The sequence below is a fragment of the Takifugu flavidus genome, chromosome 19, assembly GCF_003711565.1.
Source record: "Takifugu flavidus isolate HTHZ2018 chromosome 19, ASM371156v2, whole genome shotgun sequence".
NCBI lineage: Eukaryota > Metazoa > Chordata > Actinopteri > Tetraodontiformes > Tetraodontidae > Takifugu > Takifugu flavidus.
In genome coordinates this window covers 2,349,890-2,366,762 of record NC_079538.1, presented here as the reverse complement: position 1 = coordinate 2,366,762, position 16,873 = coordinate 2,349,890, and the positions used below count along the sequence as shown (strand labels likewise).

General features: G+C 46.6%; 3 protein-coding genes across 6 annotated transcripts; 1 reads left to right on the top strand and 2 right to left on the bottom strand.

The window, feature by feature from the left end:
• Nucleotides 1-109: 109 nt before the first annotated feature.
• Nucleotides 110-16,136, top strand: LOC130516037 (transcription factor IIIB 90 kDa subunit-like). 2 transcript variants are annotated; one of them, XM_057016790.1, is made up of 19 exons: nucleotides 110-354; nucleotides 764-972; nucleotides 9,291-9,371; nucleotides 9,490-9,663; nucleotides 9,737-9,768; nucleotides 9,843-9,915; nucleotides 13,184-13,333; nucleotides 13,418-13,511; nucleotides 13,626-13,752; nucleotides 13,826-13,865; nucleotides 13,974-14,069; nucleotides 14,140-14,430; nucleotides 14,509-14,570; nucleotides 14,674-14,755; nucleotides 14,996-15,048; nucleotides 15,116-15,396; nucleotides 15,473-15,527; nucleotides 15,601-15,769; nucleotides 15,859-16,136. In XM_057016790.1, the coding sequence occupies exons 2-19, from the start codon at nucleotides 789-791 to the stop codon at nucleotides 15,888-15,890; spliced, it is 2,076 nt and encodes a 691-aa protein (XP_056872770.1). In that variant the 5' UTR covers nucleotides 110-354; nucleotides 764-788; the 3' UTR covers nucleotides 15,891-16,136. The 2 variants fall into 2 exon arrangements, with proteins under 2 accessions (XP_056872770.1, XP_056872771.1); XM_057016791.1 differs by lacking the exons at nucleotides 110-354; nucleotides 764-972 and adding an exon at nucleotides 9,072-9,198.
• Nucleotides 1,756-8,996, bottom strand: LOC130516035 (uncharacterized). Of its 2 annotated transcripts, none has more exons than XM_057016787.1 (20): nucleotides 8,887-8,996; nucleotides 8,746-8,792; nucleotides 8,480-8,572; nucleotides 8,285-8,412; nucleotides 8,076-8,216; nucleotides 7,934-8,005; nucleotides 7,128-7,298; nucleotides 6,955-7,051; nucleotides 6,657-6,880; nucleotides 6,401-6,566; nucleotides 6,098-6,300; nucleotides 5,573-5,690; nucleotides 5,269-5,477; nucleotides 4,999-5,116; nucleotides 4,755-4,924; nucleotides 4,450-4,547; nucleotides 3,804-3,919; nucleotides 2,482-3,729; nucleotides 2,300-2,368; nucleotides 1,756-1,832 (listed from the first exon to the last, which is right to left on the bottom strand). In XM_057016787.1, exons 1-20 carry the CDS (start codon nucleotides 8,910-8,912, stop codon nucleotides 1,825-1,827), a joined length of 3,522 nt encoding a protein of 1,173 aa, XP_056872767.1. In that variant the 5' UTR covers nucleotides 8,913-8,996; the 3' UTR covers nucleotides 1,756-1,824. The 2 variants fall into 2 exon arrangements, with proteins under 2 accessions (XP_056872767.1, XP_056872766.1); XM_057016786.1 differs by having other exon boundaries at nucleotides 2,180-2,368; nucleotides 8,887-8,995.
• Nucleotides 10,020-13,158, bottom strand: LOC130516042 (BTB/POZ domain-containing protein 6-B-like). Of its 2 annotated transcripts, none has more exons than XM_057016804.1 (5): nucleotides 12,865-13,158; nucleotides 12,044-12,312; nucleotides 11,848-11,938; nucleotides 11,530-11,648; nucleotides 10,020-11,161 (listed from the first exon to the last, which is right to left on the bottom strand). In XM_057016804.1, exons 2-5 carry the CDS (start codon nucleotides 12,253-12,255, stop codon nucleotides 10,129-10,131), a joined length of 1,455 nt encoding a protein of 484 aa, XP_056872784.1. In that variant the 5' UTR covers nucleotides 12,256-12,312; nucleotides 12,865-13,158; the 3' UTR covers nucleotides 10,020-10,128. The 2 variants fall into 2 exon arrangements, with proteins under 2 accessions (XP_056872784.1, XP_056872783.1); XM_057016803.1 differs by having other exon boundaries at nucleotides 12,044-12,331; nucleotides 12,865-13,156.
• Nucleotides 16,137-16,873: the final 737 nt, after the last annotated feature.

Sequence of the window (16,873 nt, the reverse complement as noted above, 5' to 3'; positions counted from 1 at the left end):
CTTATTCAATTCTCATCCACATTTGGTCATAGAACGTTGGTTTAGATTAATGTGTAACAAATTAACTGAGATTTAAATTCCATCAACTAATGTATGCGTAAAAAGAAATACTCCCGCCCGCGCAGCACGCTGACGTCACTATAGAGCCCAACAGGAAGAAAACACAACAGCGAAAACACTTATTTTAAAATGATTGATTCCGTTAACCGTCCGAAGTTTAAATAAGCGTCACCGAGTGTTTGTGGGTTCAACGTAAGGAGGAATAAAATGAGTTTAGGAAGAGAAAAGAGACCGTCGCGCAACTAACCGCTTTAATCGTATTTAATTTTTTTCTGATAAGTGCTTTTATTTGTGGTGAGTTTGTTTCTGATCATCTCCAACAGTGTGATCATGTGACGGCCAGCATTTCATTGTTAGCAAAATAACACAAAAAAATTGAATAACGGGTTTGTTGACAATGGGCCAGGGAGCAGACGCTTAAATTGTGATGATTCCGGAGGGACGTTGACCTATGAACAAAGCCAAGCCAATTGAATCAATGTTGCCTATGCTTTCAAGTGAAACAACCTCCATTAAAGTAAGAACACTTGGAAGTTCTTTTAAAGCTGGCTTGGCGGAAGTGTGCCCTATACAAGTGCTTTACTATTTTTATTACCCAAGCTTGAAAAAGTCAGCGCCTTCAACGGATGAAATATTAATAAGATGGGGATTGTTTACTGTCAGGATCTGTGAGCAAGTGAAGAACCTCCTTTCTAACCTCCAGGCTGCATTGACCTTCAACCTCCATCATGAGTTCACGGGTGTGCAGGACCTGCGGAGGCTCAGATATCGATGTGGACCAGGCAAGGGGAAGTGCTGTGTGCACGGACTGTGGTGCGGTTCTGGAAGATAACATCATTGTGTCCGAGGTCCAGTTTGTTGAGGGAAGTGGAGGAGTTTCATCTGCTGTGGGTCAATTTGTCTCTGCTGATGGTGAGGATTTCTTTAACCTTTACTCATCTGTATGACAGTTGTACGAGAAACATTTTCTCTACTTCTACAAACAAGGTTTTAAGGAGCAATAAGGAGACTAATCAGAACATCTACAAAGTTCAGTCTGAGAAAATACAATCCCATTCCAATCCCGCTTCAGTTTTTAATTTTGAGGAATCATTTCTCCTTTGTCTTCCTGCCTGTAAACCATTAGTCTGATTTATCACAATAGCCCTGGGCCTGTTTGCATGTTCTGTGTTTGTGTGGGACAGGGGAAGCAAGTTAACCTTCAGTATGAATGAGATTTAAGGTGGTCGTCTTTGGATGTTAGACCCATTCGTCCACCTTGAATGCAGCTGCGTTAGTCGATAGACAACCAGCAAACGTCCTCTGCTTTCATGGTTGCATCTCATGACAAACGTCCTGCTGGTCTCATTGGGACTTGGGTTTATTCAGAAGCAGCTCCACCGTCTCTGCTGCCACGCAAAGTGAGTTATTTTAGTGAAGATTATCCTGTGGTGAGCTGTAGAGACTCATGTTTGATGCTGAACAGAATGGGGACAGATGGACACAGACTCTTCTATACATCAGATTATCACCAAAATGGTTTAAAAGCATTGCATCAGCTCTGAGCAGCACATGGTTGCTCTTTGATGACCACTTCTGTAGACTTTTTTGATTTGATTTTACCCAACACTCCTAATCATGTCATTACAACTGAAATTGAGTAAATCTAGTAAAATTATCAAATATACTGTTCTAGTAATGTCAGACTCCATCCCAGTGTTTTCAAGCTGAAGCTTTATTGATGCATCTTCTGGACATTTTCAAAGTCTCCTATCTTCATCCGAGTCACCTTCCTGCACCAACAAAGGTCACATCTGACTCAAACATCCACTACAACAGTCAGACATGTAACAGCTTTATAAAATTTATTTTGTATCATTTTCCTTGAATATAAAGGACCTACATTCCCTAAATTAGTAAACAGATACTCAAGTTTAAAAGTGACTCCTGATATTAATCTTCAATGGTAAAATATTGATCAGCTGACTGCAGCTGTGGGGAAACATGCTATATGGGCCTGTAAAGATGTGGCTGTGCTAGCTACTGTTAGAGAGACAGTCGTGTTTGAGGAGAGAATAGAAACCAGAGGCAAACTGTACTGAGGTTGTTCCAGTGGATTGGGCACAGTTGTGAGGAGTACCTCTGATGATGCCTTGGTGAATGCTGGTTTCAGTCTGAGAACTGCAGCCTGAGGGGGTCTGGCCTGCAACATATGAGCCAGCCAACCCATGAAGGTCTATGTGGAGCCCAGTGTTTTCACCTTTTCCGAAAGTGGGACCGTTGGTCTCCGTTCTGAAGCTTGGGGGTCTCGCTCCGACCTGTGGTGTTGCTAATGGAGATGAATAGAAAGATTTTAGTGTAGACAGAACTTCAGTTATATCTTAAACCTGGACCCTTCCAAGAATTGCAGTGTGATTTAGAATAAGGCTGTCCCAACCCTACCTGCTGCCTGGACATTTTTCAGCGCAGAATCGTATTTTGTCCCAGCCAGCTGATAGAAGAGGCTCTGGCTTGAAGGAGAATGCACTGGGTTGTGAAGGGGCATTTGCTGGTTTGGGGACACAGTGGTTGAAGTTTGATCCAAGTCAGTGGTTTGAACTTGTTTCCCCTCCCAGACCCCATTAGCCACGTGTTCCTGGCTGCTTAAAACTGTGGATGCAGAGTTCAGGGGCTGAACCATCGGTTTCTGTCGGAGTGTATTAACAGAAGAAACAAATCTGCTTGGTGGTTTGACTCTGACATTGTGCACCTTTGAATAAAGCGCATTAGTCTTTCTCCATTCAGTGGACCCTGGTCTTTCCAGGCTCTGCTCACTTTGACTCCTTGCAGAAGACACCTGTTCACGGCTGGCAAACCTCAGTGGGTCCAATTTACCTTGTAGTGTTGTAGGTTGGGGCTTACCAGAAGGGTAGGTCTCACGTTTGCCAGACTGACCTGGACTGTGCTGAGCTTGCGCAGGGAAGTGAAGAGGCATATACTGATGCTGAAGGCCACGAGTCCCTTCACTGTTCAAGTGGTTCCCATCATCAGGCGACCCAAAGAGACTGAACTCCATATCAAGTCTTTTTTGTAAGTTTTGCGTTTTCATTCCAAGGTCTAATTTTAGACCCTGTGGGTCTTGATGTTGTTTATGGCCTAGACTAACAGAGGAGGGGTTATTGGGGCAAGAGTGGCAGATATTTTTAACCTGTCTGGTTGGACCAAGAAGCCTTGACGCCTCAGACTGTCCCGAGTCAATTTTCAATTGTCCAATAACTGGATGGCTAGGCACCTTGCTAGAACCTGAATCTATGGCTAGGGTGGCATCAGTTAAGTCCATATTCTCACCACGAACTACAAAGTTTAAGTTCTGTGTGCTGAGATTTGACAGCTGGAGGCTTATGTCCACCAGGCGGTCATATCCAGGAGGAATACTGTGGGAGAGGCCAGCTGCTTGTTGTTCCCGATTGTGGAAGTTGTAAAGACCAGATGAAGCCTCTGAAGCAACTTGGTGGGTTTCAATTCCAGAAGCTTCAGGATGGCGCAGATAGTTTGTGGAGGGCTGTGAAGCCTTTTGTCTGTCTGTGTCTCCGCGATGACTGGACTGGTGCCCAACTCCCCCAGACGCTGTGGTTTGATGGACTCTGTGGGAGGGGAAATTGACAGTATTCCCCATCACACACCCTTCAGCTGCAGGTCGATTCCCTGGATCTGCAGAAGAAAGTGTTTTTTTTGTTGTTTTAAAAAAAATTTAATCGAAGTCAATTTGGATTGTTCAGTGTAACCTTTAAGACTCTTGAAGACGTCGACTAATCCAAATCCAGGAGCCTCCGATCTGAAAGTTCTGTCCACAGACAGTCTGTTGACTCCACTCAGCGGATAGAAACACCTCACCGTCAACCTATCCAAACACAGTTTATCATTCCCTCTAGGTCCCAGCAGGACCACCGGGACCTACCAGCTGTGTGCTCTAGAAACAAGACTATGATCTGCGTATGTGGATCCATTTAGCCATTTACGCAAAGACCAGACGAGATGATCCAGTTCTGCATTTAAAGCCGTAGTTCTACCACTTTCTCCAGAGGTCAAATGTATTTTGACAGTGTGGCATCAGTCTGACTGCATCATGTCTATTCTCCAATTACCTCTAGAAGAGAAAGTCAAAGTTCTGGAGTTGGGTTTAAATATTGACCAATTGGCAGCTGATCAATATTGGCAGATCAGTAAAAGGAAAGGAGCTCATTAGATTGATCCAAAAACTAACTGGACAGATGAAACGAAGTTGGCTAAGCATAAGAGAAAAGTGTGCAGGAAGGAAAAGGAGATTGGGTCAGTCAACATTTACTTGGTTGTAGTCGTCACCACCAAAATCCTCTACAATGAAGCTTCAGCATGCCTGGAACATTTAGGATTTTGGACCCATTTTCTTACTTGAAATTGGAATCTCTGGAAATAAAGTTTGGTCCATCTGGTATCAGCTGCCTGTTATGGAAGATCTCGTTCTCATAAACCATGTAGGTGTCCCCGACCTGCAGATGATTCTCCATTACAAAACAGAACTTCAGAGGCAATGCCTTAATTTAATTTTTTTAAAGGTTCTGGTATGAGAACAGTGTAAGACTGTTACAGAGTATATCACTAAATCACAGAGGTGCGACTGTTTGGGTGAAGTTTGTTGCCTTCATGGCCCATATGAAAACTCACAGAATTTTGTAAATTAAATGTCTCTTTCATACCATGTTTTTGGTCCCACAAGAGTCCACTTTGAACTCAAACAAGACTCTAGATCCATCAGTCTGCTTGGGCACACAGGCGGGATCCAAAAGGGTGGTTCTTTCAGGTTTTACTGAAGGCCAGGTTGAGGACAGAGCTGCAACCACAGTCATGGTTCCATCTGTAGAACAGACTGAAACCAGAGGGTCAACAGCAGCCATTTCTGATCCAAGGAATCACAAGGCTACAGCAATGAACAGAACTTACCCATCATGTCCTGGGTTTTGAAGAGGCAGCGTTTGGATGTGGATGTTTGGACCGCCAGACTTTTGGGATCCCTCAGAAGTAGTTCAAATGTGGCATAAAAGTTTGACAGGTTGATTTCCTGGAAGATGGTAGCCAATAGTTAAGTCGGCTTCATGAAACTGAAAACTTTACTTTTGCTTCCATGCACTGAAGACATCTACAAACATCTGGTCCATGAGGGAGGTAAATTTTAGTAACAAAGCACAACCATGGCTGACCAAAGAGTCTTACTTCATAGGTATATCCAATGGAGAACAGGGGTATTTCCAGAACAGTCTTTTGGTTTTGAACAGAGAGAAGATACCCTCTTTGGACAGCCAGCTCACTGGTGAGGGGCGTCTTGTCAACCCCGACCTCCCACAAAGTCTGAGTCTGAGATGATCCCGCCACACTGAAGACAATTGCTCTGTCCAGACACTGAGCTGTGATCTCTGGAGGGACTATAAGAACTCTGAATTTTAAATCAGCATCACCCCAACTGGCTTCAGCCAGTATTTACTCGCAAAAAAAATTAAAATAAATAAAAAATACTCACAGGCGTCGAAGACCCGTGCTGTGATAGTGGTTTGGTGGTAGTACGACTCCCTCTGAGGCATGATGGTTAAAGTGAAGTTTATATCTATGGAGTATTGCACCACACCTTCACCCAGGTACTGTTAACAAAGTATCTGTCAGTGTCACTTTAAAATTATTAGGTCACTGCTAGTCTGAGATTTCACTTTCTTTCAACTGGATGTTTTAAACTAGTCCGTTTACAAGATAACGTCACCAAATTACCATTAATGAGGAAATACTGGAGATTTGTTTTGCCAAACTAAACACCTAAATCACCTGGGCTGTTCCACTAACTAAAAGTTCACCCCGTTGGTTTTGGGTTAACTGTTAACAGATTTTATGCTTATTGTAGCACTTTATTTGAAGTTATTCTCTTCAGTGTAGTCTGACGTAAATTTATAGCATCAGATACTTTGAGTTCAGAGAAGCTGAAGAATGACATTTCAGTTTCATGCTTGATGAAATAACAGGTCAGAAGTGGCTCAGAGCCTTAGCCAATTCTCACCATCTGTTGGACAACCGAGTCTTTGAAAGGCAGCTGGAGCTGATAAGCTTTGCTGCCATTGTTGTGGACGGAATATTTGATGCTGTAGCCGAGTTTTTCAGACATCTGTAGCTGCTTCCCATTGATCCAGAGGTCCTCTAGTACGACATCAACCGGGATATTTCCCAGGTAGACGCTAAACACCTGGTTGTCAGCAACAGTTTCTAAAGAAACAAACAGAATTCGAACCATTTAAATCTTCGATATATTGCAGGGTGGAGCCTGTGAACATACTGTGAGAACATCAATGATCTGCTGACTCACGGTTAATAGTGAAGGGTATATGGCAGATCAGGGGCGTGCCCAGCTTTCTTAGCAGGCGGTGTCTCGTGTCGATGCTACTACCATCTTCATACAGCATTGAGAAGATGTGTTCGTACAGCAGGAAGATCATATAAGTCTCTTTGTAGGAGTTCTTTACCACCAGACTCTGCAGGGTAAAAACCATCATCACAGCTGTAACTTCATACCAGCTGCATGTAAATTATCCATCTGTCCACCATAGTTACAGGGAACAAACCTTCCTGTAACCCCCTTCTGTCCCAAAAGGAACCCCGATCTGGATCTTTTGTCCGTGTTGAACCACACGGATGCCCCTGGCTGCAGCCAAGGATTCTTCAAGCAGCATCCCATCCACCCCCAGCCTGATGCTGTTGCTTTGATAGTCCACTCCCTCCCCAACCAGCGGGCTCATAACCTGAGGAACCTCCAAAAGCAGCCAGCCATCTTTGAAAGAGCTCGAATCTGTTGCACAAATAAACAGCCTGTTAGAAGTGTTAAGAGACCACATAAGGGGCGCCTCATGTTTGAGAACTTACTGACAGCACACGCCATGGACATGTCAAGCATCAGTACCATCAGCTTCTTCTTGAAAAACAGAGAAACCCGGATGACCTCCACCGGGACCTCTTCTATCTGATGGTGAATGTAAAGAAACTGTGAGAAACTTTTAAACTGTGGGGTCGTTTCCATCATTTCTGTCTTAACTCACCATTTTGATCTCTGCCTGCGGCTGATTGTACTGGGCTCGAAGCACCAACCTCTGGGCCGAGGCTGTCAGACTGTAACCCAGTTTCTTGGCTTCACTAACAGACATCGAGTAAACCTGTTCGTCCCCACGCAAGAACATCAGCTGCCACACAGAACTCACCATCCGCTGGGCCTGAAGAACACACTTCAGCTGGAGTAAAGAGGCAGAAACACTGGTCCACAATTCAAATGTTCCTCTGCTGATAACGTCTGTAAATTCTCAGTCATCCAGGTCATTGTATCCAAGGTAGTTTTCTCTGTCAACTGGACTGGGTTTCTTCTCTTGAAGACGTTTCACCTGTCATTCTGATTCTTATAGCAATATAGCATTTTAGCAGAGCTTCATCACTAATGGAAGCATGAAGATCAACAGCCCACAGAGGCTGCTCAGAGCTTCAGCTTCTTCAGGATGGCTCATCCATGGATATGACCTACTGGGAGGTAGACTGTCTAGCACAGTGTCAAGAGTGAGGAGGAGATGCCTGCATCCTCCAGGTCACCCCAGACTGCCCAGGAGCTGAATGATTCTCTTATCTCAGTTCTCCTGAGTTTTGAGGATTCTGAATGCAGTCCTCACTGAGTCCAGTGGTTCTACTCATCTTTCTGACATTATTTGGTTCTAAATGAATGACACCATACAACCACTGAATTTTTAACTGGAATCTTTCCTCCAGATCTGAGTTGTGTGAAAGCGTTCCCTTCATTATTAAATTTGCTTGTCTACAGTCTGTCAGTCGTCCCTTTTCACTTGTGTTGCTGTAACGTTACCTCAGCAAATGCGGCCTGCCACGTTTGTCCAGTATCTCCACCTTCACACGTGGACTGTCGGTTCACGTTGACCTGAAGGTCAGCAGTAATGCATCAGTCAAACCATCATTTCAGTTTTCTGTGCCAACAAGCACGTTCTAACCTCCATGTAGTCCTCCTCACAGATGATCTCCCTGTCTGATAAAGTGAAACCTGAACAGACTGCAGACACGGGCTGGTTGGTCCAGTGGCCATGAGCATCACGCACCATGACATTAAATCTGAAGGTGAACACCTCATCGTTCTAGAGGACATAACAGCAGTTCCTGTGATATTCAACCAAAATTAGCCATTTGTCCATAGTGGAGCTACCTGATTCTGAGTGAAGCAGGAGTAGTATGAAGCTCTGAAGATGGTGAAACCATCCATTTTAGAGGTGCGGATTGTGTAACCACATTGTGAGGCCAGCTGCTGACTGATAGAGTGGACGCCATGGTCATCTACATGAGGAAGCAGAGTGAAGCAAGGAAAAAGAGCCCAGGTCTGTGTGAGAAACCTCTTACTGACCTACAGCCTCAAAGCGAGGAGTCCGTCCTGAGACCACGTGGATCCACAAGTAACGGTCGCGACACTTTGACTGAACAGCCGTTTCTGACAAACCTGAAACAGGCACCAGAGATCACTGAAGAGCTTTAACCTCCTGTAATTTCAAATCTGTCACAACCAAAGATGTTCTCCTTGTAGAGATTGTCACATCACACAGTGGAAAGGATCACTTTTGAATCTCTCATAAATGTGCTAACAAAACAGATAAGCCATTAAATCCATTTGACCTTGAGCTGAGCACTTTCTGAGCTGGAACCACCAGACAAAGATGAGTCTGTGGGATAATAAAATAGTTTAACAGTTCAGGTCCGAGGAACAAATGTGCTGTTTTACTCAGTCGGGCGGTGGGGTTACATTAGTTCGCTCACCTGATTATTAGAGCAGCCGTCTTCATACTGACGCTGCAGAAGTCACATCTCCAGTGCAGCCAGGTGAGCTGATTATCTGCTTGTTGTAGTCCAGGAGCCGATCAAGCTGTGTCTGATTGACTGTGATTAGACTGTGATGTCTCCAGCACTGTTTACTGGGGTAAAAGCAGTAAATCTTTCCCCTCCACAACATAAACGGGACCGACTCTCCCTTTATATGTGTGAGGTGTGTGACTCTACCACAGCTGTGGTCTCCTGTCTGACCACACAGGTCTGCAGCAGATGATGTCCCCTAGCAGCAGCTGAGTCCAAGTGTGTATTGATGGTTCTGTAGTTGAGCTAAAAGTGGGTTTGTTGTAGCTTTAGAGTTTCTGTGGTGATTATCTTACATTTGATGTGTCCAGGTCCAGTTAAAGCTCCGCTTCTTGGTTCTGGCTTTCACACCAGTGTTGGGAAAGAGAGTCGAGCTCAGACTCTACAGGGAGGTGAGTAGCTTCATCTGCTGCGTCTAACGTTCCACAACGGTGATGTGAAATGGTTGGAAACCTTTTGACACGGCCGTTGTGTTTACCCGACCACGCAATGACCTCGGTGTGTGTTTAGGAAAGCGTCAGATCCAACACCTGGGCAGCCAGCTGCAGCTGAACCAACACTGTTTGGACACGGCCTTCAACTTCTTCAAGATGGTGGTCAGTAAACATCTGACACGAGGACGTAAGACGGAACACGTCATCGCTGCGTGCCTCTACCTGGTCTGTCGCACTGAAGGGACGCCTCGTATCCTTGTGTGCTTCTGTGTGTGTGTGTGGTGAAGTGACCTGGACGTGTTCTCCTCAGCTGTGTGTGTCAGACATGCTGCTGGACCTGAGCGACCTGCTGCAGGTAAGACTGACCAGAGCTGAAGGAATCTGCTCACGTGCTGACAGGAACCTGTGGTCATTGATTTCTCTCCTCAGGTCAATGTTTACATCTTGGGAAAAACCTTCCTGTTGTTGGCTCGAGAGCTCTGCATCAACGCTCCCGCTATAGGTGAGCCCTTCGCCTTCTTCAGCTTTACTTTATCAGTGAGGTCACCATCATTTTAAAGGTTTTTAATAACATTTAGAGACAGGAGAATCAAAGCATCCCACTCATTTTGGTTCAATAACATTTAATGTTAAATTTAATGTTCATGTTCAACCACACAAAAACCAATCAGCAGTTGGATGTCGATTACATGACTGTTCAGACCTTTGGTCAACTTCAGCAGTAGAACACCAGTTCAGGGATCTGCCCTCCTTGTACCCCCGTTCCATTGGTGCTGTCAGCGGAACACTGGAACTGGAAGGTCACTTTCCCACACTGTACTTCAGTCATCCCCTCCTGGCCAAAGTAGCTCAGCTCATTTCCATCCAGGATGGCGCTGACCGTATAAAAGTTGTCCTGTTCCACCTGAACAGGGTGTTCAAACCACACTGGGAAAGTGCAGCTGGACCCATCTGACAGGAACTTGGTGAGATTCTGGGCCAGAACGGTTCCCTGCCGCTTTAGTTCAATCTTCACGCTGTACTCGGCCTTCCCGCCGCTTGAGCCGTACAGGCCCAGCCCGGCAATGAAGATGCGTCTGTCCACGGCAAACTGGATGCTGTCGCAGCGCCCCCTGTAGCGCCACTGGTTGCTGCGGTACGCCGACGACTGAAAGCGGTGGCATCTCTGCGGCGACAGGCCGACACGCTTCGCCAGACAGAACTCCAGTCTGGGTTTGCTGGAGGCCGTGAACCACAGGAAGATGTCCCGCGTCTCTTTCAGGGTCAGGACATCTGACTGTGCGGCACCATCTGCAAACTCCTGCAGCGTCATGGAGGGGATCCGGACCAGATAAAGAGCTTTGCCCAGCACCGTGCGCTGGTTCCTCGCTGTCCCGACCAAACCCTGGCGCCGACATTCAGCCGTGGCCCAGCGCAGCGCCGCCTGGAAGACTTGGGCCTCGCGAATGTTCAGGGATTCTCTCTGCAGGATGATCTCGAGCGTGTGCAGGTCAATATCACAGAAACCGTCAGATCGCAGAGCGAGTTCAGCCTGAGTGTCGATAACCTCCCAGCAGCGCTGGGTCAGGTCAGGCTCCTCGAACAGACGGCTCTGAGACAGCAGCACACAAGCGTTCTTCGCCTCAAGACTCGTTTCCAGGAAGCTCACACAGGCCTTCGCCAGAGCTGGAACTATGTATTTCTTGGCGGCGTAGAGTGTGGCGAGGACAGTGTCGGCATCCAACTCGATCTCATCACTGTACATGTACCTGACACACCAGAGAGAGACATTAGCTCACATCTGACAGCTGACAGAGCCCAGAAATCAGGCTCAGCAAGAGTCTGCTGGACCAACTGTGGCAGCAAAACAGGAATATGTCTCACACACGCAAAGACTCAGACAAACACAGAGTAACACATACTTGCACAGTCACCACTTTTTCCACTAGCAGCCTGGTTTGGTTTGGCTCAGTAAGCTACAGCACCTGAGTCCAGCTCCGTTAAGGAAGTGCCGACAGGCCTCAGGCCCCTCTAGAGAAGGTCCAGCGTAACTCCAGAGTGCAAAAAAGGGGCAGTAACCAACCGACGCACACACATCTGATGACCTAACTGAAGACAGTGGGACCTTTAGACTCACTTCAGTAAAATGAGGAAAGCAGCTGGTTGAACATCAGGGATGTGGATCTCCGATTCTCCCTCAGCTAGATCCCCATAGAACATGGCTCCAAACACAGAGCTCCCCACCGCCAGGACATACTGGGAAAAAAAGTATAGACATGGCCCTGTCACACAGAACCATCTGTGCCTGCTACAGAACATGCCCGAGCTACTATAGAGGCTACCTGAGATGCTACACAAGCTAACCGAGCTCCAACAGAAGCCGTCTGGGCCATTTAAGCCTCATTAAACATTAAAGTAAAAGTAAAGACATCTCAGGTTGCCCAGGTTCCTGTACCTTATGAGCAGGAACTCTCTGAGTCTCTCCTGGAGGTCCAACGATGAAGTGAACATCAGACATCTGCTCGTTGTTGAACATGAGAGCATTCCTGACCAAAACAAGAAAGGGTTTCAGAACTTCAGCAGGTTTCATCTCACTCACACAGGGTTCACATTTATACAATCACATTCAGAATCATCTGACAGGTGCTGACCTCTCTCTAAGCGTGGGCTGAACCTCCTTCCAGCCGTCTCTCTCCTCTCTCTCACTGTTGCTAAAGTCCTGCTGGGTGCCACCTGCCTCCCTGCCATCATATTGGTCGTGGTTTCCTGTGGGTGGCTCAAGCTCGTTCAGCTGGATGAAACTTTTCTTCACCTCCACCTCGCCACTGCGAGGGAGGCTGGTGGAGATGAGCTCAGCGGCCATCGTCACCTGGTTCCGTGTCCTGCTCCCAGCACGGTGGTGACCTCACAGCATGATGACCTGTCAGACACAGATTAATCTGATCCAGATCAGATTGGTGCGGATTAAAGCTTCATCTGTGGCCACCAGTAAATCCTGTCATGAAAGGTTCTCATCGGTGGGTCTGGGTTCTACCACAGCGGATCACAAGCTTCATTAGCTAGTTACAGGACAATTTATTTTAACAAAACCTGACCACATGTGAGGAATCTCGCCATTGGAAACAGTCCAGGTCTGGATCAGACCCGTTTCTCTTTAAGCCAAGGCAACACCTCTGCAGGCTCCCATAATATTCTCGAGGTAAAGTTAGCTGTTCGCTAGTGGGACCCAAACACATCAGCCCACGCCATTCTGGTTTGAATCGGGATGGACCACAGTTCACCCGTCACCAGTGGCGATAATACAATCAGGAACCGACCTGTGACTATAAAATCAATAATCAGACGAGCAGAGCGATCGTGTCGCGATTGTTGTTAGCGTCTCTGCGGTATCATCAAATAGCGCTGCCACGACGACACACCCAAACAACCGGACCGTTCGAAACCAAAGCCACGAGCCAATTTGTGTAGTTACCTGTCTGACTGTCGAGGGATGCTTTTTCCGTGGTTAACGACAAACACGCCGATGGCAGCTCCTGCCCGAGTCTCCAGACGCCATTTTACTGCTGCCACGACCGCTTTCACCGCGCTGCGCCACCAGGGGGCGACATGGCGCCGCACGGTCGTTGTGCTGACACTACTGACACAACCACAGATGAAGTCACATACTTATCACACTTTATATCAAGCAGATCACTCTGACAGCAAAGGCTGGGTTCTAGCTCTTTCTTTCTCTCTCTGAGCCTGGCTGTAACTGGGATGCCTGGTTTGTTGAGTGCCTCACTTCTCCACAGACCCATGCCTCTACATCCCTCGCTTTGCTCATATGTTGGAGTTTGGTGTGAAGACTCACGAGGTTTCCATGACGGCTCTACGTCTGGTTCAAAGGATGAAAAGAGACTGGATGCACACAGGACGTAGACCCTCTGGACTCTGCGGAGCAGGTATAGGATAAATCTAGGAGCATGTGGGAAATCTAATCATTTTTGTGTTCCTGAAGCTCCTCCTTTCTCCTCATGTCTTCTCAGCTCTCCTGGTAGCTGCACGGATGCATAAGTTTCGTCGTACAGTGAAGGATGTGATTAGTGTGGTGAAGGTGTGCCAGACCACTCTGAGGAAGAGGTAACAGTGACAGGAATACCTGTAGATGTTTACATCCCAGCCGAGTATAAATTCAGTTCATCAACGTGACAGTAGATGATCCAAAAGAGAGATCACAGCATGTACTCCCCTCAGATTAACAGAGTTTGAGGACACACCCACCAGCCAGCTGACCATTGACGAGTTCATGAAGGTTGACCTGGAGCAGGAATGTGACCCCCCCTCCTTCACAGCTGGACAGCACAAGGTCAAGATGCAGCAAGTAAGTCTCTCTACCTCTGACTTCCTGCTGTCTGATGAGAGTCATCAGCAAGTCAGTCCATCATTTTCTGCAGCTGGAGCAGGAGCTGACCAGGAAGCTGGATGACGTGGAAGGTCAGTACTGGGGCACAGGGGCACCGATCAGGTGAAGATCGGGGCATTTTTACTTCAAATGTTATTATTTTTGTTATATATAATGATAAATCCATCTCATCTTGATAGGAGAGATCAGCTGCTACAAGGACGAGATAGAGACTGAACTGGAAAAGAGTCGACCCAAACTGAGAGGGATGTACAACACCTTCACCAAAGAAAGCGGTCCGTTTCTTTCTCATTCATTCTGATCTCCACAGGCAAGAACTTTTAAAGGTCTCATTGCTGCTTTCAGACCCTGCAAAGGCTGAGGTTATGTCTGTGACCTCTGACCCCATGGAACTAGAAGATGAAGTTCAAGCTGCTGCCCAAAAACTGACACAGGACTTCCTGTGTCATGTAATCCAAGAGCAGGAGGGGTGGGGCAAGAAAGCAGAAGACGGTGAGCATAAGGAGGACTTGCTAAAGGAAACGGTGAAGTCTGTGCGTCAGGGCCCCCCGCTGGGTATCATCCTTGGTAACTTGTCAAGTGTGGCCAGCTTGGACCTCCAGCAGGACCTGGAAGAGTCAGCCACAGAGCTGGAGGGTGAGACCAGAACCAGCCACGTCAAAGACCAAACCTAATACGGGGGAGTTTTTCTCACGGTCTCATGTTGTTTTCCAGATGAGCAGTTAAAGGGGGAAGAGTTGGACCTGGACGGCATCGATGATCAGGAGATTGAGAAGGTCATTGCACTCTCTTGAGTTTTCTGTGTTGACCCGCCCACCTGTGCCTTTATTGTGAAAGGCTGCGGAATCTCCTTGACTCCTTGAACATTTCCTCCCACAGTACATCCTGAACGACAAGGAGGTGGAGGTGAAGACAGAGCTGTGGATGAAGCAGAATGCCGAGTACCTAAAAGAGCAGAAAGGTCAGGACACTCTTCCCCACAGACAAATGTCAGTGTCCTCACTTCATCTTCTGCATTAAACTAGGAAGACAAATAAAAAAGAACCAACATTTCAGTCTCTGGCAGGTTCATCTGACCTTTGACCTCTGTGGTCAAGACAGGTTGTGAGCACTTTGGTTCACACATTGCACTCCTGTGAGACACGAGGACCGTGTGCAAACAAGAATACATGTTTATTGATAATTTATTGGCTGTTTCCAGAGAAGGAAGAGAGGATCCAGAAAGAGAAAGAACAGGGAACCTACAAGGAGAAGGTGAGTGACCAACAGAACACAGAATGTTCCAAAGAGGTTTAACCCAGAACTAATTATGTCTGTTCAGTCCAAGAAACCCAAGAAGAAGAGGGAGCGCATGGAAGCATCAACGGCAGGCGAGGCCATCGAGATGATGCTGGAGAAGAAGAAGATCTCCAGTAAGATCAACTACGATGTCCTGCGACACCTCAACAGCAAGGGGAAAGGAAGTGGGGGGGGCAGCAGTCCTTGCAGGGCTTCTTCTGACACCAGTGCTGCAGCCGGACGCAAACGACTTCCTCGCCGACGTAAGAAGCCCACTGGAGCCAACGTGAACCTTTTCACCAGCGCTGACGTCATTGGGAAAAGGTGAAGGATCATTAATCGTCTCTTATTGAGCAGATCACTTCTCACTTTCTCATGTTGTGAGTCTCTTTTGCTTCAGAGTTCGCCTCCTCATATCATCCACATCAAAGAAGAAGAAGAAAGTCTCTCTGCAGGTAACCACCCACACCTGACTCCGCCCATTTCACCTGATCAGACACATCACAGAAATATTCACACTGATTCCAGGCTGAAAACCTTGTTGCCACGACAACGGATACTGCACAGGCCTTGGCAGCCACCGTCACGCCTGATCCCGATCCCGGTCCCGCCCCTGCTGCTATCTCTCCTCCCACTCTGCTGGAAGAGGAAGAGGAGGTGGAGGAGGAGTGTGTCAGTGCCCTGCGGCTGGTTGGAGGTGAGATTTGTTCTGAAAATATAAACTAGAGCTGCATTCAGGGCAGAGCCGTGTCACTAATTGATTGATCGATGTATTAACTGTTCCAGATTATGGCTGTGAGGAGGAAGAGGTCTTCTAGTGACTGACTTTTGACCTGTGGGGGAAGATGACTGATCAATAATCAGCCATCAGTCATAAATTATGCTTTTTTATACTTGTCAGTGATTTAAATCATTGACCTTTTTAACGGACTCTTCCTGTTGTTAATATAAACGTGTTTCCACTGTGTTGATATGAATGTCCGTGAGTGTGTTTTGTTTTTTTGTATATGTGTTCATGATGAAAAAACATTCCTGCAAACAATTAAATCAAGTGAAGCAGCTAATTCAGTGTTTTCTTCTTTAAAATATCTTTTGTTCTTTTAGCTCACTCAGCTAATATTAGCAAATATTGAGCACTGACATCAGTGTTCAGCTAATATTTACATGCATCACCACATGTCACTGATACATTTTGACTTGTTTAGCTACAAAATAATAACCGCGCAGATGATAAGACCAATGTTTGATGATAATGAGTTGATTGATTATTGATCCAAGGCTGTTGGTCATTAATGTGACACAGGGCGTGTCTCCATAAGATCTCTTTTCATAGGATGGCAAAGACGTCGATAGTTTCTGATCGGCTGCAGGGATGTCGGATGGAGACTGTCCCAGTGATACTCAGGTCAGGTTATTTGAAGACAGGGTCCCACAGACCCCCACTACTAACGTCACAACATGGATCAAACTTTTTCCTTTATCACATTTTATTATGTGGACATCATCTGCTTGTTGTGTTCGAGCATGTCAGTACCCAAATGTGTCTCTGGTGGCATGAAAGTAGGTGCGAATCCAGCCCTCCTTGGTGGAGTCCTCTCCAGACTGATGGAGGTGTAGTGTATAGGTGTATTATCTTATCAGACCAGTGCCAGTTGTTGGCATTGGTTGCATGTTCTCACTCTTTAACAATCCATTGAGGATCTCCTTCACCCACTTGGCCATTGGGGATCATACATACTGTCGTTTAATCATGAACAACTACAGTATTACTGTGTACTTGTACCCTGATTGAGCTTGAAAG

Bases quoted from the DNA above. Each gene is read 5' to 3' on its own strand.
- LOC130516037 (XM_057016790.1), top strand. From the start codon at position 789: ATGAGTTCACGGGTGTGCAGGACCTGCGGAGGCTCAGATATCGATGTG. The intron at 9,769-9,842 runs GTAAGACTGACC...TTCTCTCCTCAG, and splicing joins ACCTGAGCGACCTGCTGCAG to GTCAATGTTTACATCTTGGG. The intron at 13,512-13,625 runs GTAACAGTGACA...TACTCCCCTCAG, and splicing joins CAGACCACTCTGAGGAAGAG to ATTAACAGAGTTTGAGGACA.
- LOC130516035 (XM_057016786.1), bottom strand. From the start codon at position 8,912: ATGAAGACGGCTGCTCTAATAATCAG. The intron at 7,299-7,933 runs GTAACGTTACAG...TGTGTTCTTCAG, and splicing joins GGCAGGCCGCATTTGCTGAG to GCCCAGCGGATGGTGAGTTC. The intron at 5,478-5,572 runs GTGAGTATTTTT...GAGTTCTTATAG, and splicing joins AGCACGGGTCTTCGACGCCT to TCCCTCCAGAGATCACAGCT.
- LOC130516042 (XM_057016804.1), bottom strand. From the start codon at position 12,255: ATGGCCGCTGAGCTCATCTCCACCAGCCTCCCTCGCAGTGGCGAGGTG. The intron at 11,649-11,847 runs GTACAGGAACCT...TTTTTTTCCCAG, and splicing joins AGAGAGTTCCTGCTCATAAG to TATGTCCTGGCGGTGGGGAG. The intron at 11,162-11,529 runs GTGAGTCTAAAG...CTGGTGTGTCAG, and splicing joins GCTTTCCTCATTTTACTGAA to GTACATGTACAGTGATGAGA.